Below are 26,371 nucleotides of genomic sequence, written 5' to 3' on the forward strand. Positions count from 1 at the left end.
CAATTGTTCTTTAACATATAAAATTTCTAGTTACTTTAACTTACCCATTTTTAACACCAAAAAGAAAATAGCCATTATTGGGACACAGGTAGCTCAGTAGTTGAGCGTCTGCCTTTGGCTCAGGGCATGATCCCAGGTCTGGGGATGGAGCCCCACATCGGGCTCCCCTCGAGGGACCTGCTTTTCCCTCTGCCTATGTCTCTGCCTCTTTCTCTCTCATGAATAAATAAATAAATCTTTTTAAAAAAGAAAATAGTCATTATTTGTAGAAGAAAAAGATATAGGCAATAGGATAAAAAAATGCTCTTGCTGTTCCACTATGATTAAAATAATTAATTTTACTTGATAACTCATCAAAGTGCCCAGGCACCAGCTATTTCCTTTCCATGGCCAATAGGCTAAAATAATGATTCTGTAAAAGCAATAGTCTAAGTTGGTTCCTACCTATTCGATCTCTATCTTAGATTACAAATTTATGGGGAAAGTAGATAGAATGCATCTGGGATTATTAATAGTATTTGTTGAATTATATAAAACCATAATTAAAATGTATATGAATATGGTTGTGAATTTTCTTAAAAGATTTTCCCTTGACCTCTTGATTTCCTTTGTTATGATCATTTAACATAATTACATATGCCCTTTAAGCAAGTTCAATTTCTTTGTTCTTTATCTTATTGTTGGTATCATTTGCTAGGTTATTGTCACATTAAGAATTTTGTCTTTTTTAAAAAAAAATACATCATGAATCTTTTGTTTTAAAGATTGTATTTATTTATTCATGAGCAACACGGAGAAAGAGGCAGAGACACAGGCAGAGGGAGAAGCAGGCTCCTCACAGGCAGAGGGATGTGGGACTTGATCCCAGGACCTAAGGATTAGGACCTGAGCCAAAGGCAGATGTGCAACCGCTGAGCCACCCAGGCATCCCCATCATGAATCTTTAAAAAAGAAACTGAATCAAGCTCTAAGCATTTTCTGAAATTTGAAAATATAAACCCTAGAAATCTTCAGTAAATACAATAATATCTGCATCCTCATTTTGCTGGACACTAAATCACCCTTCATCCTTCCATCCATTCAATGAATATTGATATTAGGAGTCCCTATTCTGTGTCAGACACTATGTTAGATACCGTATGACTTTACAAAGTTACTTAATCTCTCTGAGCTTCAATTTCTCGTCTGTATAATTAGAATAATAATTTACACTTCCACTAATCTTCTTAGAAAATTACTGGACAGCCCCAAATTCTAATTCAAACATAATCGACTCTTTGAAATGGTTCATGACCCTTCATGGGTTCTTAAAGTACCCTCTAAGCATTTCTATAATAGCATTTGTATTCCTGTAGTGCAATTATTTTTTAATTTTCCTTTATTTTTAAACTGTGAACTCCTGGAGGGCCACAATTAGATCCCTTTAAAAAACAATAATAATAATTCCCGGGGCAGATCAGGTTGCTCAGTGGTTTAGAGCCTGCCTTCGGCCCAGGGCGTGATCCTGGAGACCCGGGATCGAGTCCCACGTTGGTTCTCCCTCTGCCTGTGTCTCTGCCTCTCTCTCTCTCTCTCTCTCATGAATAAATAAATAGAATCTTTAAAAAAAATGATAATTCCCAAGTTAGGTTAATAAACAACTATTGACATATTGTTGAATCAAGTGAAAGACTTAATTAATTAATTAATTATCTTTAATGGCATTAGTTTATCTCCTGAAATGGTAGAATGTTTCAATATGTGAAATTAATGAGTATTGCCCTTGATGCTTTAAACTTTCTTGATACACCAAACATCTCATAAAGGACATGGCAATACAGTCATCTTTCCTCTCAGCCTCGACTCCACATCTCTACAATGTTCTCTGAGCTTTTCTTTCTTTCTTTCTTTCTTTCTTTCTTTCTTTCTTTCTTTCTTTCTTTCTTTCTTTCTTTCTTTCTTCTTTCTTTCTTTTCTTTCTTTCTTTCTTTCTTCTTTCTTTCTTTTCTTTCTTTCTTTTCTTTCTTCTTTCTTCTTTCTTTCTTTCTTTCTTCTTTCTTTTCTTTCGTTCTTCTTTCTTCTTTCTTTTTCTTCTTCTTCTTCTTCTTCTTCTTCTTCTTCTTCTTCTTCTTCTTCTTGTTTTTCTTCTCTTCTTCTCTTTCCTCCCTTCCTCCCTCCCTCCCTTCCTTCCTTCCTTCCTTCCTTCCTTCCTTCCTTCCTTCCTTCCTGCCTTCCATGGTTGTACTGAGTCTATTACTTTTACTAAGCCATTTTATCTTCCTTACATTCAATACAGAGAGATAAAACAATATAAAGAAAAATATGCCCTCATTATTGTTATTTGCAATAAGAAGGGTCTGCTTCCATTCCGCACTCCAGGGGATATTATATAATAAGGAGCATTTAAAGGCTCAAGTGGATCAAAGCACTATTTTGATTCTGACCCACTGAATAGAGTCTCATGCATATTTGGGCTAACTTCATGGTATCCGTAATGTACCATTTCTGTGGTATCCTCAGCTCTCTAAATAAGGAAAGACTCTATACAAGAAAAAATAACAATCTGTCTGTAAATTATATCTATAGATTCTTTAGTGTAAGGTGGAAAAGGGGCCCATTCTTGAATACATGGATACAAATATTATTGTGATCTAAAGATTATTGGATTGATATTGTGTCTATTATACTGACAATAGGGTGTACATCAAAATCACTGTCAGATTAAGAAATTTCCACAACTTGTCTCAATTCTTCAAATAATGGAGCAAGTTCCTTTTCTAGACTGACAGTCCTGTACTGGCATTGCCGTTAGCTATGAAACTCCCCACCAAAGGTAAACAATCAAACTGAATCACCTGATAGGTGTTATAGTAGCAGATATTACTTTTATTTTTTTGAAAATTCAAGTTTGCTCCCCTGGTCTGATGCAAACGCAAAACTGATAAGAAACCAGGTTGCAAGGTGTGCTCTGGAGCATTATCATTGACCACTTTAATACTAGGCACTCTGCCTTTATCTGACACAATAGTGTGGCGCCCTTCAACCCCTGGCAACATTTTATGCAGGAATCAATTTAGGTCATTTGCCATGATGATCCCCTTTCTCCCCAGGTTCAGTTTCCACACCTGGTTTTCTGAGCTGTCATGTTCTCTAACCTGTAAATCCAGGGACATTTTCAAAGATAGTCTCCTCCGAAAGCCAACCTCACATGATTTGCATCTCCTCTGTGCTCCAGGAAGCACTTCCTATGCCTCTCAGGCCCAGTGACATGAGTCAGAGGCTCTTTTTCTAATACTATCTCTGTGCTCTGAAATTCTGGCTAATTAACTCAAAATTGGTGGGCTTATTTACACCTTAGCATAGTAGATTCAATATCCTACAGCAAATATATTGTATGGGCTAATTGGACAAAAATACACTTATACAATATTTGCAAGAATTTATTTCAAACTCTGTTGTTATACCAGAGTCTTATCAATTGAGCATCAGCCCTGCCCCTTCATGTATTCTTGGAATGCAAGTGGGAGCATGGAAACTATAGTTCCCAGAGTCCCTCACCAATAGGATTTAGTTTGAATTTGTGAGCTTTAGATAGCAGAGAAAAAGAGAAGTGCTATTTCCCTCTGGCAACAGCTGGCACCTGAACTGACAAAGTGACTCATGAGATTTGGCTCAGCCACCCGCACACTAAAGGCAGTTAACATCATCAGTGGTATCTTCCTCTGATCTGTACATTTCTCCTTGAGATATTCCAATATTTCTCTTAGCACCTCTCTGCTCGAAATGCAAAAAGTGATTTCTGTCTTCCTGAAGACAAAGATTTGGATATAGTGGTCATAATAGAACTTAAATATCTGATAGCTGAGATATAAAAGGAAAAAAAATCTTAGTGGTTGAATAAACAGTTGAACCTCCTCCTCACCACCTCACCTCCATCATCCTTCTCTGCTTAATTATACAAATCACCATCTGACACCCTAAATATATTTTTTTCTTTTCCTCTCTCCCTTTCTTGGGTGGGGAGGGGCAGTGGGAGAGGGAGAGAGAGAGAATCTTAAGCAGGCTCCATCCCCAGTGAGGAGCCCACTCCGTCTCACGACCCTGAGATCATGGCCTAAGCTGAAATCAAGAATTGGGCACTTAACCAACTGAGCCACCCCCATGCCTTAGTTAATCTTTTTAAATTGCCCATCATGGTAAAAGTGCCATGACAACAAGGATCCTTCTTTATCACACTGTCGAGTCTCCAGTTTTTAGAGCGGTACCTGTTGTGTGATTGCTACTCAATAAAAATATTTTAGTGAATGAATGAATCTGAGAAAATGTTTTTCATTTTTCCTGAGTGTCAGTAAACAGAGAAAAAAAGGCTGGCTCTAATTACAGTAAGAAGAAACAGAGCATGCATATTTAATTTTAAATAAGTCCTTGTCCTTTTTGACTAGTTTTCCAGCTGTGTTCTTCCTTCATTGTCCTACTATAGTCACCAGAAGTTTTATAACTAAGTTGAAAGGGGTAAAAAAAATCAGCCAGTCCTGGACAACATTCTGTCTCTTGACTTATCATTAAATCCCCCATAGTTGCCTGTAATTTTAATCAAGAAGAATTCAATTTAAGGGTTGGTAATTCTGATATTTCAGAAGAATATTTTAATTTTTAAAGATTTTATTTATTTATTCATAAGAGACACAGAGAGAGGCAGAGACACGTGCAGAGGGAGAAGCAGGCTCCATGCAGGGAGTCCGATGTGAGACTCCATCCGGGATCTCCAGGATCACACCCTGGGCCGAAGGTGGTGCTAAACCACTGAGCCACCAAGGTATCCCTCAGATGAATATTTTAAATATACAAGCAACTCCTTCAAGTGAATTAGGGGAAAAAAAAGCACTAATACTTTAACCAAGGGCAAAGAGTATAAACTGACATTTCAAAAAATAAGAGATAGTGGTAGTGATAATGACCAAATAGGATAGATATTTAATATTAGATAGATAGGTAAGATATTTAAAAATAATTTATAAAGCTAATATAATTTGAAATTCGCTTTTCATGAAAATGTTTAACATAAATCTCTAATTAAAATAATAGCAAAACAATTTAAAATATTAAAATAAAATTAAAGCAAGCAGAGGAATATCCTTTATACAAATTTCATATTATAAATTTATTAAAACTTATGAAATGATCTGGCAAGTGACATTGCTAAGTATAAAGTAACTCATTTTCTAGGACCCAAATTCCTGAGAATGAATACAGAAAGATATAAGATATGTGAACAAATCCATCTATTTATAAAATTATTCATCCATTTTTAAGTATGTGTTGCAAATAACTTCAGTTTCTTTATATCTTGTCTCTTTACTCTCTTTATAGTGTCTTTGATAAAAGGAAGTTCTTAAAATAGAATTTAGCAATCAATTCCTTTGTTCATATACCTTAAACATATTTCATGTTTACTATTTTTCTTTTGCCCTTTCTTCTGTCTTCCTTTCAGATCATCTGACTGGAAATACTGTGTTTTCAAAAAAAAAAAATTCTATTAAAAACGGGGTATAACTGGGGCACCTGGGTGACAGTCAATTATAGTCTAGACCTCAGCTCAGGTCTTGATCTCAGGGTGGTGATTTCAAGCCCCCTGTTGGGTTCCATGCCTACCATAAAGCCTATTTAAAAGCAAACAAATAAATAAGTTTTTAAATGGAGTACACCTTTAGAAATTCTTTCATTTATAAGACGATGGTTGTAAAATCACCCTCTTCTCACCCTGCCTGCCAGTTCTCCCAAGACAATTTTATTGAATATACAGTTCTAGTGCCTTGAAAGTAAGAGTCTATTTTCTTCTACCTTCAATTGTTTCTATTAAGAAGCTAGCACAATTGAGAGTCAAACTAATTGTCATTCCATTGTAGGTGATCTGAATTTTTCTTGTCACTTTGGAGATCTCTTTACCTTTGGTTTGGTTATTTCATCAATGTTTTATGAGCAGATTTTTTAAAAATTGCATTTATCCTTTTTGAATTGTACTAAGAAGAGTGTGGGTGATTGGATTACATTCTGGAAAACCTTAGCAGGTGTCCCTTTTAATATCCCCTTCCGGATCCCTGAGTGGTTCAGTGGTTTGGCGCCTGCCTTTGGCCCAGGGCGTGGTCCTGGGGTCCCAGAATCGAGTTCCACATCCGGCTCCCTGCGTGGAGCCTGCTTCTCCCTCTGCCTGTGTCTCTGCCTCTCTCTCTCTCTCTCTTTCTCTCTGTGTCTCTCATGAATAAATAAATAAAATCTTTAAAAAAAAAATCCCCTTCCTACTAATTCTTGACTCCTTCTTGGTAATATCCTTCATAAATCTTCACCTGTCTTTCATATTTTCATCCAACTCCCTTTCTAAATTGTGGTTATTTCTTTAGATCTATTTTTTAGCTTATTAATATTCTCTTCATTTTTATCTAATGTGCTATTTAACTCTTCCAACAGAATAGTTATTTTCGATCATTAGAGTTTTATTTCTGGAAGTTCCTTTTGGTTCTAATTTCAAACTGGTCAAGTTTTATATTCTGGTTCCTTTCTTATGCAATGAATGTCTTTTATTTTACAAAATATATTAAACATACTTATTTTATATTCTTTTTGAATAATTTCTATTGTTGTAGTCCTTGTAGGTCTGTCTGACTTCTAAGTTTTTGAGTTTTTTCTGTCATTTGTGGTTGCATTCTTCACGTATTTGGGGACTTCCTTATTATGTGCTCATTTTTCCTGGGACTTTATCTGTAGAAATTATCCGAAGACTCTCTTTAAGGGAATTCCACCAGTGAGGATCGACACTTGCTCCTGCCAGGCTCCTGCAGCATTCCCAATGTACGTCCACTTTAAAATAAATGGTCTGCCTGGAGATTTTCAAGCCATTTAGTTTGTATTAATTTCCAATCCCAAACTATAGAAGTTTCTGACACCAGGAATACTTAGGGGAGACCTGGTTTCTACCCCGTACTCCAATCTGAGTCAGTATCTAATGAGAGAATTTACCCTGTGAAAACACCGCCTCCAAGATTTCTATTTCCTGTGTTATCATTTCCTAGTTGTGTTTCATTTTGGGGTCTAGGTCCCCCAAACATGTTGCCCAATAACCCAAGCTCTGGCCCCACCGTGAGTAGGCACATGACCTCAAAGCAATTGCCAACTACTGTGCTTGCCTACTAGGGAAGTCTTTCTTTCTCACTGCGTCTGGTTTCAGCTTGTGTTACCCTTTCCAGACATCCAGCCTAGTTAAGCCTTAAAATCATGTTTAACTTTTTCTTGGGCATCGTCAAGTGTGCTGTCACGGGAAGGGTTTCTCTGTACATCTGCTATGGTGTAGGAAAGGGGAGGCCTCTTTTATTACTTGCATTACTTGTATAATCAGACCAAAATAGAATATTTTAAAAAGTGAGAAGAAAGAGATTTGGTAAGGCACGATTGCCCTTCGGTAATATCACCAACCATTTAAACAAATTATTTTATAATCATAAAAGCTGCCATAACTGTCACGTTCACAAAACGAGACTTTAACCAGTCTGCCTATGCATAGTTTGCCTATTTTTTAAATGTCAAAACAGAATTCTCTTTACTTTGAAACTTAAATCAGTTTCTTTTTTTTAACGCATGGCACAGGATATACCTTTTGGCCCTGTCTGGAGAGATTATCATTTAAGAGCAACTCAGTCTCTCTGGCTGCTTTTCCCAGTTTTGAAATCTATGTGCTTCAGTTCTCCCAGAAGGAGAAGCATACGTGAAACACTCTTAAAAGCAGAGCTTAAAGAAAATATCTTGGCTTCGGAAATAAATCGAAAATGAAAAGCAAAATTGATACCCATTCATTAGATGTTTCTGCTGCACACTCATTAGCTCATTAGTAGGCACACATCACCAGTTGGTGAGTGTCCTGTGTTAGACTAGGGAAAACCACCAGGCCATGCTCCCGCTGGGCTGCTTAGTGAGAGGCACATGATTATTCTCACACCATATTTTGCACCTTTAAGTTATGAAAGAGTAACAGAGGAAGCAGACAAGGTTTTCTGTGTTATGATATTTAAAGGGAGAGAGGATGCTTTACTGACTAAAGAATCCTCTTCATTTCATTGACCATTATTTGAAAAATTACAAACATGTCTTTGCGTGCAGAAGGCTCTCTTCTCTACAGATGAGTAGGTCATGTTGCCTGGGAATGCTCCTCTTAAAATGTAAGGGTAGCTAGATATTTTTATATTTATATTTGCATATAAAAATTATCATTTTGACTAAATGCTTTCCTTTACACGTAATATTCTGTTTAAACTGTGATACTTGCACACTCTTATTTTAACCCAGCTCTACAGGAACCCCCTGAAATAGTATTGTCCTCCTGTGGTGGAAGCTCCCAAGGAGGGAGCCCTGGGGTCTCTTATACATTTGATACCTAGAGATAAAAAGTGGTAAAGAATTTCCAACCCTTTGTATAAGGCATTTGTTTAATCAGTGGTTACTTTTCAACATGACCTGCCATGAAAGGAAGCAGGAACAACTCAACCTTTATGACGTTTGAAGAATTGGTAGAAAATGACTTGAGTGTATCTTCCTTAATAGTTTCTTCTGTAAATTGCTTTATTGAATATACTTCCAATGTTTTGCCTACCTCTTCAGTAATCTGCCTAGCTTTGTCCTTTCCTCCCTCCCTTCCTTCCTTCCTTCCTTCCTTCCTTCCTTCCTTCCTTCCTTCCTTCCTTCCTTCCTTCCCTCTCATCTCTCTTTTCCTTTCTATAAATACATAATTACATACTACTATTTAGTTAACCATTCTATTAAAAATAAAGCTATCCAAACTCATGCTCTCCGTTCCTTACTTGGCAGCTTAAACTAATGTCAAGCAAAGAATTTAAGAGAATATATAAACAGCTCGAAGGGCAAGTGTTGAAAACCCAAACCTATTACATAATTGTGTCAGGAATAGGTACCCGTCCAAGGAATTCACAGTAAGACAACTTTACTACCTTGAAATATTTGGTCTTCATAGTCAACCATCAGAATGGACTACAGGTGCTTGTTAAAATGCAGGTTTCTGGGACCTACCAGTACTCAAACAGTCTGATTTAATGTGTCTGAACTAGGACTCTTTATTTCACATAATTAAGAAGCTCTTTTCAGGATAACCAGAGTGATTCATACCTCAGGCTTATGAGCCAGATGGCCCGAGTCTGAAACCTGCTTTTGCAACTTGTTAACTCTGTGCTTTTAGGAAAGTTATTTAATCTTTCTATGCCTCAATTTTTTCCTGTGTTAAGTAAATATAATAATAATGCTTACCTCAAAGGATTACTGGAAGGAAAGGATGACCTAATGCACGTAGTGGTTAGAACTGTGTTTGGCACATATTTAACATCCTACCATGCCAACTATTATGATTCTTCTTGACAATTAAAATGTTAGAATCCTGGAAGTCATTCATCCTTGTTTCAATGACTTTGGTTGTGGCCGATGTTGTTTTCAAATCAACTTCATTGAGATAAATTTAGATAGAATAAAAAACACTAATTTTAAGTGTGTAGTTCGATGAGTTTTGATACTTGTATATACCCTCATAACCACCACCACAATCACGATATAGAACATTTTTATCACCAAAACTTTACTTGAGCCCCTTTTGCTGGCGTGCTTCCACCCTGGCTCCAGGCAACTGCAAAGCTTCTCTTAGTCATTACAGACGAGCTTTGCCCTTTCTTGAATTGCATATAAATGGAATCATGCAATATGTACAATTTTATGTCTTCTTTCTCCCCCCCAGCACAATGTTTTTGAGATTCGTCCTTGTGATTTCATGTATTAGCAGCTTCTTCTTTTCTATTGCTGAGTGGTATTCCATTATACAAATATACCATGATTTGCTCATCCACCCATCTGTTGCTGGATATTTGAGTTGTTTCCAATTTGGGGCTATTACAAACTCCAAATAACCTTTGTTGGAAGCTGGCATTAGTTTTCCTATTTAAAAAAAAATAGAAAGATAAAATACTCAGAAAACAGAATCTGGCTTTATATGGTCAATTATTTTGGAAGGTCTTTAAAAATCTTGTAAAAGCAGGGTAGAGGGTAGGGACTAAGCTACAGTGGAAGTAGCAATATTGAAAACTAAGTGTGTTTTGAACTAAGTTGGAATGAGAGATTAACCTTAGCTGTGGACTTTTCCTGTTGTTTTTATAGACATCATATCTTTGTGTGGCTGAGCTGTTCCTTTTCAATGTGTCAGTTTTTACTCATAGGAAATATTTTTTTATTGGGTAGAGTTACACTCAATAAATATCTTTGAGTAAGTTTTGCAAGTCTCTTTTTTGCAGTATCCAGTAACCCATTCATCTTAAGGACTTCCACGTCAATGTCTCCACCCTATGTTTTCTTTTCAATTTTCTGAAGTCGACAGCAGTAAACATATCGAGGTCTACCACTACCGCTCTGGCCTCCTTTTGAAACACAATTCATGGAATACTACTGGTATTGCGTAATGATATAGAGGTAAAAGAGTCAATACGACTAGGACTTTAGGACATGAAATTAAAATAGGGGGATCTCCCCTATCGGTATGTTCAGCAGATTTTTCAAATATGAGAATCAATAAAGAAAACCTCTCTCCAAGTCATCCAAGTATAGGGACATTACGTCTACCTGGAAAAGGGTGGCACAGCATCTTTCAAAGTCTAGATAAACTGAAGATTTCCTAAATCGCCAATCCTGGTTCCACTTTGTTTAATGGTTCTTTCCATTTCTCTTTCCTTTCACATTTTATAATAAGCAGCAAGGAAAACCCAAGCCATGCCTTCCAACACTTTGCTTAGAAATCTCCTCCACTAACCATCCAAATTCCTCCTTTCTGGTACCTGCAGACTGTAATTCAGCCAAATTCCCTTCCACATAGCCTTTCCTCCAGTTTCCTGTAACATATTCCTCATTTCCAGCTATGTCCTCACTGGCAGCATCTTCAACTTCCTAATTCAACCAGCAGTCAGATTATGACGTGTTCCGTATTCTCTAGAATGATACAGGATCTGTCTACCATGCTTCCAGTTCTCTATCACATTGTGGAGTTCTCGCCTGCTGAGTTAACATACATCTGTTCACTAACAGCACATTCAAAGCAACCTAGGCTTTTGAAAAATCATGCCCCACAAAATTCTTCCAGGCTTTGCCACTGCCCCATTTCAAAGCTACTTTCACATTTCTAGGTATTTATTACACTAGCACCTCACGCTCCAGTACCAAAATCTGCATTCCTTTCCCATTGCTGCTGTTACAAACAACCACAAACCTAGCTACTTAACACAAATTGAGACTCTGAAGTGAGTCTCACCGGATTAAAATCAAAGCCTTGGCAAAGCTGCTTCTTTTCTGGAGGCTCTCAGGGAGCCTAGGTTTTGTAGCCTTACCCAGTTTCTAGAGGCTGCACTCATGCCTTGGTAATAACCCCTTTGCATCGTCCAAGCCAGCAACTGCTGGTCAAGGCTTTCTCACGTTGCATCACTCTGACTCTGACCCTGACTCTCTTGCCTCCAGTTTTCATTTATAACCAACCACCCTTGGGATTACAGTGCGCCCACGTGTATTATCGGGGATAACCTCCCTATCTCTAAGTCAGTTGATTACCAATCTTCATTCTCGGTGCAACCTTAATTTCCCCTAGCCATGTGCCTCGGAGCATAACAGTCATATTTTTTCAGGGCATCTGAAGGCAGGGAGGGCACATTATTCTGTATACTGCTCTATTTACTGATAACAAACACCACTGGTTTGAGAAAACAGAGTGAACATTTCTGTCATCATTAGAATCCTTAGAGTCCAAACTGCTACCTGAAATTTAAGGACTCTAACCTTACATGGTCGGTCCTTCCTAACTGAAATTTCACACTCTAAAAGAGACAGTTTGGACCACGAAACACGGTCCCAGCAAGGACAAGTTAGCAATGTAAAGTTTATCTAACCAGCTGTATTTAAAACAAATTGAAAGTAAATCATCTTAAGAAGGAAAGGAGGGAAAAGGAGTCATAAAGAGGAAAAAGATAATGAAGTTATCTTTCTTGTGTTTGACAAGTTACCCTGCTTTGATAAACAGTAGAGTCAAGTGGTTTGTCCATTTGCTAAAAAATAAAGTGACGTTCTGTCCCCGACATATCAAGAGAGTACACAATAATGGTCAATGTTTCTCATGTCTTTCCTCCTGCTGCATTGCCCCCATCCTTATTTCTCTCTCCATTTCCTTCGGTTTATGAATTCATGTTTGGTTTATGAACTAGACCAAGAAGCCAAGAGAAATGAATCAGTTAGTCCCATGACTTTATATAAACTGATTTGGTGGTAATATCACAGAAAAAAAAAAAAAAGGATATGCTGGTTCTAAAAATCCCTAGGTTTAGACAGATTCATACAACCCGTTTCCACATCTAGCATACTTAATGCATTGATATTAGATCAGGGCTTCTCAAACTTTAACATACCTAGGAACCAACTGAAGATTTAATTAAAGGAATATTCTGATTGTGTAGGTTTGGAGTGAGGTTCATAACTTTTTATTTCCAGCAGGAAGACAGGTCACGATGATCCTGCTGATAAGCGGACCACACTCTGAGTAGCTAAGAGTCAGATCACTTCTCTGGTTGCCATTGTCATTTCTGAACGTGAGAAGAATACACATTTGAATGCTTTTGTGCTATTGCCAGTTGTAGACGCAGAAGAAGACAAGCATTTTGAGAAGAAAAATTTAAGCTTTTCTGCCAAAGCTGACAAGATCACCAAGGATCGCCTTAAACCAAATACTAGTCCATGTTAACATTTTTTATTGAGTTGTCATGACAACTTTCCTGTTCTCAATAAAGTGGAGGCAAATAGGTTTTAACATACACATTATCTATAAGACAGGATATGGATCCAGCAGATGACGAAATACTCATCTACTCATTAATCCACTCAACAGTAATTTTACTGAATCCCACTTAGGCTGCAAAGATTACTTCCCTAACATCAGGAACTCTTAGCACTTTTTCAGGGTGCAACAAACATCCACGTGCTTCAGAACACGTGTTTCACCATCGCTAGTACCTGAGATTGGTTGCTTTTCCCACATACCGCATTGCCTGACCAACACAAAGGATGGGAGAAGGAGATTACACACACTCCTTAGCTGGGAGTTTACCCAGTAGCCCCTGGCAGAGATTCCTGAGGTTAAATGTAGTACTTGTGAAGGATTTGGGTGTGATATGGGCTATGAGGATGGTGAAGGCAGAAAGGAATGGGTTAAACAAGTCATGTTCCAGGATGAAAGGAATACCGAGAGTAACGCTAGTAAAAACACACACACACACACACACACAACAAAACCACAGTTTTCATATAAGCCTACAGTGCATGCAACTGGAAGATAGGCCAATGGGGCCACTTGGCCCCAACTAATCTTTCCACTTTATCTTCCTAGACTTTCTTTGTTTCTCATTTAGTTCATATTTCTAATTCATGGCATCAGTCTGTTTCTTGAATATTGGTCTTCATGCCTTTTCAACGCCATGCCCTTGCTCACACATTTCCCTCTGCCTGAAAACAAAACCAAACAAAGAAAAATCTCCTCTATTTCATCTTTTCATAATGACCACATTTTTAAGGCCTAACTCTAATGCTGCTCCATTATGAAGTATTTCCCCTATCAGAATGTATCTCTTCTTCCTCTGAGCTTTCATATCATTGAATTTATTTAAAAAAAATAGTAGGAGATCCTCTCCTCTTTCAATTGTGATGTCCACTGAAAGAAGGCCAACCTCCTGGTAGGTTAGTCAACGCCTTATTCATGATCTCCCTGAGGACTGGGACATAGTATTTCACATTGCTCCACAGAACTGTTTCGAAGCTTGTGAGCTACAGGGGATTATAGATACAAAAGGGAAAGAGTACCTACATATGTGCTTACAAGTATTTCCCTAAATACTTGCCATCATATATATATATATATATATATATATATATATACAGGTGTAAAATGTAATATAGTTGTAAATATAGTACGTTGTAAAAATTAAGGTTTTCTGCTTCCTACAGAAACACAAGAAAGGCCCTTAGGTCATCTTAACACATTATGTTCCTATCATATCTGATTGTTTAAAAATATTGCTTGCATGACTCTACTCACCTGGTTTTCCAGTGTTTCCTGTTCTTGATTCCTCCTCGAGGTCACTTGAGACAATCACACAAGGCTGACATAGTCACCTACTGCAATTTGACTGCACAGTGCAACACTGGGTAAGTATTTTTATTTTTTATTCTATGTCTTAAGTTCTTTGAGCTCTGAGGACAAAAGCCCTCCTGATTGAGACATTATCATGGACTGGGAGTAGAGGAGAAGGTTTCAGAGAAGGTGGAACCAAAAAAAATGCATATGTATAGCTCTGAACTTTTGCCTGATAACTAGGGCCAAGTTCACTTAAATATACCTTTTCACATTTAAATGTATCCAACCCCCACCCCACCCCCACCCCCATCCCCACCCCGTCCTTTGCTTATTTGCACAATGTTTGTCAAGAGGAGAACGCAGTAGGCAAGACTGGGAGAAAATTCTGCATATGTGGTGAGTCTAACATGGGACCAAATTATATGCTGGGTTGGGGAGAAATACAAGAACTGCAGATAATCATGAATGCTTGGCTTCAGAGTTCCCGGGTTTGAAGAAGGGTCACAGAATAATCAGGATTAATTATGAATTCAAAATGAAATAGCCTAATGGGTTTTTTTTTTTAAATCGGAAAACTGACTCAAAATCAGAACTTATTTTTCTGTCCTAGAATACTCTCTCTCTCACAAACACACACACACACACACACACATACACACACACACACATAACCAATATAATTAAATGCATTGAACCAAGCAGAGTGGGGACTTTACTGGGAAGACGGTATAAGCTCTGCAACCGAAGAATTACATTTGCAAAGCCTTAGATTGGTTTTAAACCTATAAACCAGGACAAAAAAAAACGGCTGTGCGGTATTAACTTCTCAGCAGAAATGTTGGAGGTTTTAACTACTGAAAACGACAGTTTTTCTGGACCAGTGCATAGCGGAGATTTTTTTTTTTTTTTTTTTTTTTAAGTGAGCCAAATTTTCCCTGAGTTCCCTCCCTTTTTTTTTTTTTTTTTTTTTTTTTGGTTTCTCTTCCTTTGTCCCTGTCCCTTCGTCTCGGTCTCCGCACAGTAACTGCTGGGCTGGCGACGGGGCGGCTGGGGAGGACCGGACTCCGTCCCCTGCCCTAGTCTGGGCGTAGTGGGTGGGACTCCAACCCTGAGCTGATTTTCCGAAGCAGGTTTCTTGCGGTTTTCCGACACTTGGGCTGCGCCAAACCGGAGGCAAAAGGCCGAGGAGCAGAGCGGGAGCCGCCGCCGGCCGCCGCCACCTGCGGGGGGACCGGGGGCGGGGAGCGCGGCCAGCGTCGGCGGGACCGGAGCCGCGGGACCTCACCATGGTGCGTTCTGGTCTCCACTTTGTTTCTCCGTCCTTCGGTGCAGGGCCGGGGAGGGGGCTCCGGGGCCTCGGGGGCCTCGGGGAGGGAGCCGCAGAGGGGCCGGGGCGCCGGCTCTCGGGGCGCGCGAGCCGAGCGGGGAGCCCGCTGCCCTGGGCACGTCGCGGCCGGGGCCGCCTGTGGAGCGTGGACGCGAGCGAGCCCGGGGCGGTGCCGCGGCGCCGGGGCCCGACAGGTGCGCCCCCGCCCCCCGCCTCGCGTCCCCCGCGCCCGCTCTCCCGCGTTCCCAGCGGGGGGTCGGGGGCGCCCCCAGGCCCGGAAACGCCGCCGCGGGGTGCGGGAGGCCGGCGAGGGAGCGGACCCTGCGCGCCCCGAGGGGCCGCCCCTGTCCCCGGGCGCCCGGCCTGGGCTCGTCCCCTTCCCCTCGCCGGGGCCTGCGGCGCTGCGGCTGCTCTGCCCCCGGGGCCCGGCCCGGTGCCCACGCGCGGAGGGACGGCGGAGCGCAGGACACGGCGCCCGGGGCCGACTCGGCGCGCAGGGGAGCGCGGGGCCCGAGGGGGGCGCCGACGGGGGGCGCTGCTCTCACGGCCCGGCGCCGGGGCCTCGGGGTGCACTCGGGGGGGCGCTGCTCTCCCACGGCCGGGCGCCGGGGCCTCGGGGTGCACTCGGGGGGGCGCTGCTCTCACGGCCCGGCGCCGGGGCCTCGGGGTGCACTCGGGGGGGCGCTGCTCTCCCACGGCCGGGCGCCGGGGCCTCGGGGTGCACTCGGGGGGGCGCTGCTCTCCCACGGCCGGGCGCCGGGGCCTCGGGTGCACTCGGGGGGGCGCTGCTCTCCCACGGCCGGGCGCCGGGACCTCGGGGCGCACGCGGGGGGGCACGGGGGGGCGCTGCTCTCCCACTGCGGGGCGCCGGGGCCTCGGGGTGCACTCGGGGGGCGCACGCGGGGGGGCGTTGCTCTCCCACGGCCCGGGCGCCGGGGCCTCCGGGTGCACGCGGGGGGGGGGGGGGCGCTGCTCTCCCACGGCCCGGGCGCCGGGGCCTCGGGGCGCACGCGGGGGGGTCGACACGCGGGGGGGCGCTGCTCTCCCACGGCCGGGACCTCGGGGTGCACGGGGTGGGGCTGCTCTCCCCGGCCGGGACCTCGGGGTGCTCGGGGTGGGGCTGTTCTCCCCGGCCGGGACCTCGGGGTGCTCGGGGGGGGGCTGCTCTCCCCGGCCGGGGCCTCGGGGCGCAGGGGGGGCGCTGCTCTCCCACGGCCGGGGCGGCGGGGCGGCGGGGGCTCCAGGCCGCGCGGCGGCGTTGCGGCCGCTTCCCCCGCGGGCTGCTGCGCTGGGAGCCGCTCGGCTGGGAGGGAGCGCACAGCCGGGGCGGCGGCGGGGGCGGCGGGGGCGGCGGGGGCAGCCAGCTAACTTCCAGCGGGGCTGCTCGGCGCTGGGGCGAAGAGTAAGTGTGCGCGCGTGTGCGTGTGCGTGTGCGTGTGCGCGCCTGGTCTGATCTGGCCGCCGAATTTCTGCCCGGGATGCCGGGGCACCGGGATCCGGGGGTCCGGGGAGACCGGGGGGATGCAGAGGGGCGGCCGGGATGCGGGGGGCCCGGGATGCCGGGGGGGGGGGCGGGATGCCGGGGGGTTCGGGGGGACCGGGGGCGGTGATCGGGGGCCAGGGGAGACCGGGAGGGCGGGGAGCCGGGGGGTCCCGGGGAGGGGTCGGGGGCCCGGGAGGCCGGGGAGGGTGTCGGGGTCCGGGGTCCGGGGTCACCCCGGTGGCCGCCGCGGCCTCGTGCCCCCGCGACCGCAGGCTGTGCGCGTCTGGCTGCTGCTCACGCTGCTTCCCCGAGGCTGCATTTGCATTGGCTGCAGCGGGTGCAGTTTGCACCGTTGAAGGAGGCCAGGCTGACCCTCTCCCTCAGTGGTAACCGGCCAGAGGCACCTGGTTATTGAAAACCCGTCTGAGTTTTAAATACAACAGGCCACACACAGATGTATTTTCAGTATTTGTCAAGAGCGGTGCCCCCCGCCGGTGGCCCCGGGTGCGCACCTCCTTGGCGACCTGGTCTTGGGGCCTCGCTCACCCTCCGGTAAGGGACACAAGGGTTGAGGGAGGCGCTTGGTGGTGGAGAGTTTTAGATCCCGGTCCACAGTGTGGAGGAAATCTGTTGCTCTTCCTAAAACGGCTCTATTTTCTCCTCGGGAGTGGTCACTTCAGGTGTTAGAAGAGTGTTAAAAATCAGTGACAGTAAAAATAGCACAACATGAAAATCTAAAATTCCAACGCAGGTTTTAAGTTGTCGAAAAGCTGACTAAGCTTTATTACTCTTCACGTGAGATTGTCTGTGTTCTGCTCAGTTACTGGACAAGTGAGTGTGAATCTGCTGCAAGGGGCCATGAAGCCCCTGATGCTGTATTTAAACATTTGAGTCCCTGCATTTTTGGGGCAATGGTCCAGAGTCCTCAGCTATCCAAAGGGACGTTTGACCCGAAAGAAGAATAACCACAGTTAAAATACTTAAACTTTACTTTTTCTGGTCAAAACAATTTTTCTGGTCAAAACAATAGGCTTTCCACCTAAAGCCTGCAGACTTAAAATAGTAGGCAAGATTCTAGAGTAACTCATGTTACAATAATTAAACATTTCCTATAAAATAGGTCCACTTGAATGGTTTTAAATGTATCAGGAAACTTAGGTAGGTGAACTTTAGTTAGTAAAAATTTGTCATGAATAGGTAGGTACATTCTGTTTCTTCTAGTACTGTGAGATCTCTTTCTGGCATGACACAGAAAATTAAAAAAAAAAATTGTATTTTTCTCTACTTGAAACCTGATAGAAATATAAAGTACTTATACTTGTGGTGGTGTTTCAAAGTATATGGATATAAATAATCCCTTAAAGGCTCTCCTTTTAGATGTCCAGGTATAATATATCTAAGATAGTTTTCTGTCATTTAAAGAATATAGAAGAAAAAAATTAAAAATTAAAAAAAAATAAAGAATGTAGAAGATGTAAATGTATTTGACTTACATCTGGCAACACTGAAGGGGGAAAAAGTAGTAAACCTCAAAAACTTTATTCCTTGTATCTCTTATAACTATGGTTTATAAAACAATCTTATTTTAAGGCATTTCTTTTGTAAAACTTTTAAGATCGCACTAAAAACTAAAGGAGTCATAACTAAAATTAAGTTATTTCTATTATGAATATGCCAATAAAATACTCTTGTGCCTAAATGTCAACTGTTTTTGTCTAGATATTTTTCAAACAAAAAGACTTAAATCTTCAGTTAATATTACTTTTTTTTTTTTTTAATAAATTAAGCCTGGATAACCTTGAATTTTGTCAGGAACCGTATCAGGGAAATTAAATCCCGTATTTACATTTGTAGATTACATTTGCTAAGAATTAATAATAATTGTAAGAGGGAGAATATGGATTTTCTAAATAATAATATTGATACCTCCCAAAATTTCTAGCTAGAAATCAAATTAGCCTTAAGAATTAATTTCTCCAGGTAAAGAGAAGTAGAAAGCTAAAGCAGTATTTGAATAAACCAAAATGTATGTTTCTGATGGGAACATTTTTTAGAGGAAATTAATCAGAATATTTTCTATTTGTCAAATTTGCCAGCAAGTTGCTTAGTTTTTCTTTGCTGTGATACATAACTTTTATGGCATTGATTTGTATACCATTTAGTTATAGGTATTCACTGAAGCTGCTTGTCTTACATACTACTAGTTACTTTTCTGCATATTTGTAGAAAGAGATACTATTCTTTGTAAAATATCAATAATTACAGTTTTAGTGTCTAGACCATCTGGATTTATTCAGTAAGTATTTACTAGGTGCCTATGGAATACTTTTGAGTATCTCTACCTTGACCCGATACAGGAAGCGCTTTTGACAATTTTTAGGTCTATATATGAACAAATTTGGTTGTCCATAGACTAGTGGACTTACTCGGGGTCAGAATAATATTTTGGCTGTCCTGAATCACATTTGCTTATTTTATTTCTCTCAAACAGTTTAGAAGTGTCTGACCTATTTCATTTTTTTTTTTCTCTCTCTCTCCTGGGTTCAGGACAACAGGTTTTGTCTTCCTATAGTCATGAGGGCTCTAGAGCATGAACAGAATTATTTGCAAGGAGTGAAGAGCTGTAGGTAAACTCCCTCCTCAGCCCAGACTAAGAAAGAATGATTACCATTTAAAACTTAAGGGAATTTACGGGTCTCTGGGGCATGATACCCCTTGCCACAAAAATGTGATTTTCACTGCTTGTAGTGACTCATATCACACCCGAAATGCTTTCTGGCAATTAATGCTTGTTTTATAAAATGAACCCTCCCTTTCAGAAAATCAAAGGCAACTCAGTTTAATTAACTCACATACCTTCTCCTCCTACTCACCACAGTAGGAATTAGCAAAAAGCCAACCAAAGACAATAGCTTTGAGAGTGAACACCCTGGGGAAAGGAAGTTGGGCAGACCAAAAAAACAAAAAAACAAAACAAAACAAAAAAACAAACCAAGACCTTCTTAATCTTGAATTATTTTCCAGGTCTGACCTATCTACATATCTCCTTTCTCTGTGTGGCATCACATTAAAAATACCCGTACAGCTGTCTGTGTTGTCTACTAAACTCAGATCTGTTTCAGGATAGTTGTCACTGGAATCACAGTGCCTGGCACATAGTAGGTGTCTAATAAGGTTAATTGTGCTGTCTTTGTAATTATTGAATTATGGGTTTTTTTAATGCTTTGATGCTGTAAATTGGTCTGTTCAAGAATACAATTTTTAAAAAAATATTTGTTTTGTACTGATGCTTTATGGAATATTACGATCTGGATCACCCAGAGACACTGCTGTGCTCTTCTCTCATGTGCCGTTCAGAACTGCTTGTAAACTGTTATTTCTTTCACCGTTGTCCAATTTCCCTTTGTCTTTTAAAATTTACAACCTTCACTTGTGTTACCCTGTCCCTGTTATCAGTGCTTTTTGACCTCCTGGACATTCTACTTTCCTTGGGAATCTAAAATAATGGAGGTTTTTCATTAGCTGTCACTGTTCAGGGCTTCATTCAACATCTGTGGGTTTGGCGGTCACAGGACCCTAACCTGCTTGACCTCCCTTTGGGAATCTGCTGTTATTTACCCACTTGGGCCTTCTCATCCCTCAGGATTGCCCCAGCAGAACAGAACGCTGTGAATTTTATACTCTTTCTTTCCACAGCCTCTTATCCCTCTGCTAGTTCCACTCACTACCCAACATCCTTCTTTCTCATTTTTGTTCGTTGGCCACCCTCAATTTTCTCATTTTTTCCTCTCTTTACTTACCACACTCATCTTGAACAGCAATGTCAGCTCTGCTCTAGACTTTGGATCTCTTGCCATTAGACCTACCAGAATCAGATTCATTCTGAGTTCAGCTTAAGAGATGGTTAATAGCACTAGGAAGTTATTTTATCCTCTCTTGGATAATTCCATATCAAATTCTCCATAGCCCTTGTTCCAGATTTATCCAGGTTTTTCAGCCCGTCCATATTATCTCTACTCTTTTCGTTCTTAGCAGATGACCTTACTTCCATATTCACAGAGAATATTAAGATCAGTTTAGGCAAACCATTTATCAAGATTCATCTGGAACTTAGGAGGCGTTCTTTATTTGACCCATCCTGAGCATAAGTATTCTTTTCTTAGATTGAACGGTATTATTTACCTCTGTAATGTTCGTACCCTGATTATTACCTCTTGGGGTACTTATACAAAATGCTTTTATATATGACAACTCTGTGTCTCTATTGGTACTATCCAGTTCCTTCAACTCATCCTTAATTGGCATGCCTTGGAAGTCCCATTATCATGAGGGAATTTCTCTTTTGGATGCACTGGTGTTTTTCTTAAGGTGTGCTGCCTAGAGCATAGATGAGTGGACTGATGCCATTGGTTATCTCCTCTGGATACTGTATAGTAAATCATCCTAAAATCTAACCCGGCTTTCCCCCACCTTTTCTGTGCAGCCACACTATACTGTTTAATCATGCATCCTTTTATCCATACTCTTCTGCAGGTATGCTTCTCCCCAGTTGTACATTTGACTGCTTAAGTTGGGGTTTTTAAAAATACTGCAGTTAAATTTAATCTTTACCTTTAGTTAGCCTATTGTTCCAGAAGGTCAAGGTATTTTTGGATTCTGATTCCTTGATAAAGATTAGCCATTCTTCCCGATTTGGCAGCATTAATAAATTTGGTTAGGATACAATTAATATCTTTATCCAAGTAACTGTAAAATGCTGAACTGGAAAGACGTCTGGCATGATCCTAAACACCTTCCTCTTGCTTTACATTACTCTACGAATTACTAGTCCTCTTTATTGGGGATGTCCAATCGGTTATAAATAACATCAAGTAACTCTCTTTCTTTGGAGTTTACATCCCCTTGTGTGGCCCAGGGGTATACTGTGACAGACTGCTCAGATTCCTTGCTAAAATGCATTTCCACTTTCTGCAGAATAGATACCAAGTTATTACTTTTAGATAATGATATGCTCCTTGACACCCTTCACTAGCTTATAGGTAACGCCTCACATTTTTGAATACTCACTTACCATAGTTTTAAGAATCTCTTGGGAATCATGCCTGGAATGACTATCATCACGCTCTTTGTTCTCTATCAACCCTTCTCTTCATTGTAATATTTTAAAAGATGATTTTAACTATTCCCTTTTTTCATCTACAATTGCTTCCAGTACTTTGTAATGCAGTTTCTTTATATGAATGGATTAAAACTCATTTAGAATATTTAACACCATTTTATACCTTGGGCCTTAAATTTGTTACTTTGACTTTTGTCTTACTTGTGGCAGTGTGAATATTATTTTCTTGAGGAACGGATTTGAAACAAAACAAAAATAGAATAATTCTGCTTGACCAGTCCCATGCCATCATCTGCATTTCGTCACCTCCCCTGCAAGTTCCTATACCCAATATAAATGCCATTGTCTCCACTTTATCTCAAAGATAAACTAGAAGAATTAAAAGAACTTTTTTTTTTAATTTGTAATTTTTGAAAGCTTCTGCTTGTTTTATATTTTACGGCACTCTTCTCAGAGGCTCAACTTTTTGTACTTCTCCCAGTAAGCTTTATTATGGATTATGCTTTATTATGGATTATGCTTGTCGCCGAGTGACATACAAGCAAAGTTTATGACACAGTCCCTGACTCGAGGGAATTTACAGTCTGCGTGTAGAGATAACAGAGCCCAGAAATAGTCTCAGCATTACACACATCAGCACTTAACAATGAGCTTAACATGAGTGGTGCCTTTCTAGTAAGGGCTGAAGAACCTAAAGGAGAGAGTTTTGCAGGATGGACATCCTGAAGGCTCTCTGGGGAAGACCTGACTCTTCGTTGAGATTTTAAAAGAGGACTGATGTGGGACTTTGCAGGACCTGTAGGATTTAAATATAGAGAAGAGTGGGAAGAGTGTTCTGGGCAGAAGATAGGAAAGGCACAGAGCAGGAAGCGGCTGAGTGGGGTAAGCGTGGGGGGTGCGTGTGTGGGTCCATGTGTTTGCATGCCCATGTGGAACTGGGCTGTGGAGGGAGAAGGAGTGACACCAGGTCTTCTCAAGCACAACCTTGAAGTATTCCTTTGTGGAAAATACTATGACCTCTCCCTCCATTTCTACATTTCTTTTCCATTTGCTCAATTTTTGAGAGACCAATAACTCCTCAACATTTAAATCTCAAACTAGGCTCTCCTTTTCAGAAACTTCTGGCCTTCCCAGTCTGTGTTGAGTGCTTTGTTATGATTCCATTCAATGCCCTGTGCTTCCCCGTCATATTCTTATATTACCGTATCATTGCTTGCTCAATTGTCTGTTTTCAGCATTCATTACACTCCTGTTTGGTGGCAGGAGGTACCATATCTGTCCAGTGCTCATTCCATTCACTGACACCTAATAGAAGTGTCCCATGGATCCCAAGCACTCAGTAAAAATGTGTGCTATGATACGGGCCTGCTTGGAGTGATGAGGCTATAATGGGGCATATTTATAAAAAGATTTAAGGTAAAGTGAGATTGGATTACAAAGGACTGGGATGCCAGGCTGAGTTTTGGCTTTATTAGGTAATGAAGAACCATCTTGATGTTTGAGTTTGGGGACAAGATACGGCACATGCGTGACTTTTACTTAGACCTTCGTAAATCAATTCAAACTATTCAAAACTTGATACGCATTTCTAAATTTAATGAGGGAGTGATTTGGCTCCTTACCGTGGATCAGGTGCTTCCCTCTGTGAGCTTGAGAAGCTCCTGTAACTTTAATGCTGTGTGTTTTATTAGAGAAGTTTTGTTATTTTACTAGCCTAATTTTATATGTAGGATATTGAGGTTATTAGCTGCTAACTGTTCTCAAGTTTCAGTCATTTTGCAATTTCAGATACTCTCTTTTGTAAGTATTTAAATGTTCCATGGTTTATATAATTAAGTTAATAACACATGGGGCAAGTGATTTCAATGTTCCATTGGTATCATATAAACTTTTATGTCGTATATTTGTGAGCATACAGTTTAATCAAGATAGCACAAAGAGGGGATCCCTGGGTGGCTCAGTGGTTTAGCGCCTGCCTTTGGCCCAGGGCGTGACCCTGGAGACCCGGGGATCAAGTCCCACATCGGGGTCCCTGCATGGAGCCTGCTTCTCCCTCTGCCTGTGTCTCTGCCCCTCTCTCTCTCTCTCTCTCTCTGTGTGTGTGTGTCGCTCATGAATAAAATCTTAAAAAAAAAAAAAAGCACAAAGAGTGGAGTATGTAGAGGATGACAACTGTAACATGGAAGAGGTTTGGATAAACACATTAACATTGTCAATACTTGATGTGTCAGTATTTAAAACAAGATATTCTTACAGTGGATTAGCATTCATTTGTAAATGTGATTAGCAACAGGCCCCTTTCCCAGTGAAGATTCTTCGGGTAAAATTCCTTTTTTTAAATGTTTTAAAATATTCACAGTCACTGATTGTAATTAACATTCCTCTTTGTCCATCTCTACCCCAAATAACAATTTAATCCGCCATGCATCTATCTTTGGTTCTCTTCTGTAGGGACTGGCTTCGAGTAATTCTTAAGCTCTTGTTGTGCTGTCTTAAACTTAAAAAAAAAAAATCAGCAGTGGTATATAGGAGAGCTGATATTTCTTGAGAGAATCTGTTCCTTGGGTAGCTAGCAAATTAGCCTAAGTGAATTTGCTATCTTTCTTCATTTTTTCTTTCTTTGCCACCCTTTGAAGCTATACGAATTTATTCCGATTTAGACTTGCAACTCATCTGATGGCTTAGCCAAGGGCAAGAAGGTTATATATGAAAGGTATCATAGGCCATCTACCACAAAAGTTTATTTTTCCCCCCACTGGTCCTATCCTGGGGATTGATGCAGTCCTTTGGATTTTATCTCTAGGGGGCCCTGGAATAACTGTTTAACTGAGAAGAGTAGGATAATCTTGTTCGCCCAGTAGCAAAAGTCACATTGATTATATTGACTTCTACCTTCAGGCAAGAGCATGGTTTCCTGGACTGCAGACTTTTAAAAGTTAAGAGAAAAAGAAAACTGAAAGACCTAGTGTGTGGGCCATAAATGGGAAAGGTAGATACAAGTAGGGTAAGTAGGGTACGTTGGGTGACACAGTGGTGCTCACACAGGAAGAAGAAGGTTAAACACAGTAAAGAAGGCCTGAAAAAAAGTTGTTTCTTCATACTTTTGTTCCCTATCTTCACTGGGGGTGGTTAGAACATTTTCCTCACCAGCCTGTTGTGGCCTTGATGATCTATCTAAATCAAACCAGAGTAACACTGGCTTAATTATTTTTATCTTCGTGTTGGAACTGTTTCAGTAGGTAGTGGAAATTGGTAGCTGTATGTTGTCATAGTCTATTTTACACGCTGTAAAATGGTGTTTGGCTATGTTTCTTTACATTGACTGTCCTTGATAAATAATCACTGGACATTGTATGAATACAAGAATGTGCTGCATGCCATGTGCTAAAAACCAGTGTAAGTGGTGTAGAGATCATGCAATGTTGGTAATTTCAAGCGGGTGTTCTGCTGGCCTTACTGTCTACCTCTGCAGTTCAAGGTCTTGATCATGCTCCTACGTGGATTCCTGTGTTGTGGACATATTGTCTTTACTGTATAGTCTTTACTGTAATGGATCACCAGGCTCTTTTTTTGTTTCTATCATTGTCTTTTGCACATATTTTTCTGCTCCTTGGAATACCTTTCTTGTTTTCTATGCCTTGTGATTTCTTACTTATTCGAGAAGATGCAGCTTAAAGTCTGTTTTTGAGGAAGCTTTTGCCAATGTACCATGTCAGGTTTGGATGCAGATTTCCTGTGTTCCCATCAGATGTGTAAGAAACCACACTTTAACTGAATTTTTGTGCTTCGAGTCTGTCCATACCCCATTCCCTACATGAAGCATTCCCTAAGGGTCTAGTGCTGGTTTGTTTTCATTTCTTTTGGGTTTTAGGTTCCTGAATCCTCATCTCTTAGAAAGTGGTAATAGGTGATTAATAAATATCTCTAGGATGTATGAACAAATGAATGAATGAATGACTGGTTAAATGGATAAATTGAGGAATTCAGATAGAAGAAAGGGGGAAGATTTTAAGGCAAGGTTAGGTAGAGTAATTATAAAGAAAGGTCCTGGAAAAAGCATGTTGTGACGGGGTCTAGAGCAGTATACAGACTCTGAAAAGGAAATACATAGTCTTGCCCAGTATCAGAGACAAGGATACATTGGTGGATACAGAATTAGTGTGACATTAAGGTAAATGCTGTGGAAGAGCAAAGTGGCACTACCCAAATGATTTGTGAGATACAAACCTAAAGCATATTATTTATAGTACTACCCATGCATTT

The 26,371-nt window shown here is 41.3% G+C and overlaps 3 protein-coding genes across 10 annotated transcripts in view; 1 reads left to right on the top strand and 2 right to left on the bottom strand.

Annotated features, from left to right (window-relative positions):
• Positions 1–2,186: 2,186 nt before the first annotated feature.
• On the bottom strand, positions 2,187–3,850 carry LOC112654731 (ragulator complex protein LAMTOR3-like). Its single transcript, XM_035699282.2, has one exon. The coding sequence runs from the start codon at positions 3,033–3,035 to the stop codon at positions 2,757–2,759; it is 279 nt and encodes a 92-aa protein (XP_035555175.1). The 5' UTR covers positions 3,036–3,850; the 3' UTR covers positions 2,187–2,756.
• A 9,182-nt stretch (positions 3,851–13,032) lies between these two features.
• Positions 13,033–22,107, bottom strand: LOC125752546 (basic proline-rich protein-like). Its single transcript, XM_049094254.1, has 5 exons — positions 22,061–22,107; positions 17,536–17,663; positions 15,199–17,317; positions 14,141–14,184; positions 13,033–13,097 (listed from the first exon to the last, which is right to left on the bottom strand). Exons 1-5 carry the CDS (start codon positions 22,105–22,107, stop codon positions 13,033–13,035), a joined length of 2,403 nt encoding a protein of 800 aa, XP_048950211.1.
• Positions 14,517–26,371, top strand: part of GUCY1A1 (guanylate cyclase 1 soluble subunit alpha 1) — a 62,117-nt gene continuing 50,262 nt past the window's right edge. For 2 of the 8 annotated variants that reach the window (XM_025438815.3, XM_025438816.3), the window contains exon 1: positions 15,162–15,468. The gene's annotated coding sequence lies outside the window, so the exon portion shown is untranslated. Of the gene's footprint in view, positions 14,576–15,133; positions 15,469–16,772; positions 16,909–17,404; positions 22,991–26,371 lie in introns of those variants that run through there. The other 6 variants (XM_025438823.3, XM_025438821.3, XM_025438824.3 and 3 more) reach the window with 6 other exon arrangements.

The sequence above is a fragment of the Canis lupus genome, chromosome 15 (genome assembly GCF_003254725.2).
Source record: "Canis lupus dingo isolate Sandy chromosome 15, ASM325472v2, whole genome shotgun sequence".
NCBI classification, from domain to species: Eukaryota; Metazoa; Chordata; class Mammalia; order Carnivora; family Canidae; genus Canis; species Canis lupus.

Coding starts and splice junctions, on each gene's coding strand:
- LOC112654731 (XM_035699282.2), bottom strand. CDS start 3,035: ATGTTGCCAGGGGTTGAAGGGCGCCACACTATTGTGTCAGATAAAGGC.
- LOC125752546 (XM_049094254.1), bottom strand. CDS start 22,107: ATGATAGTCATTCCAGGCATGATTCCCAAGAGATTCTTAAAACTATG. Junction 17,664..22,060: donor AAGAGATTCTTAAAACTATG/GTAAGTGAGTAT, acceptor TAACACCTGAAG/TGACCACTCCCGAGGAGAAA. Junction 17,318..17,535: donor CTTGTGTCCCTTACCGGAGG/GTGAGCGAGGCC, acceptor CACCCGCTGCAG/CCAATGCAAATGCAGCCTCG.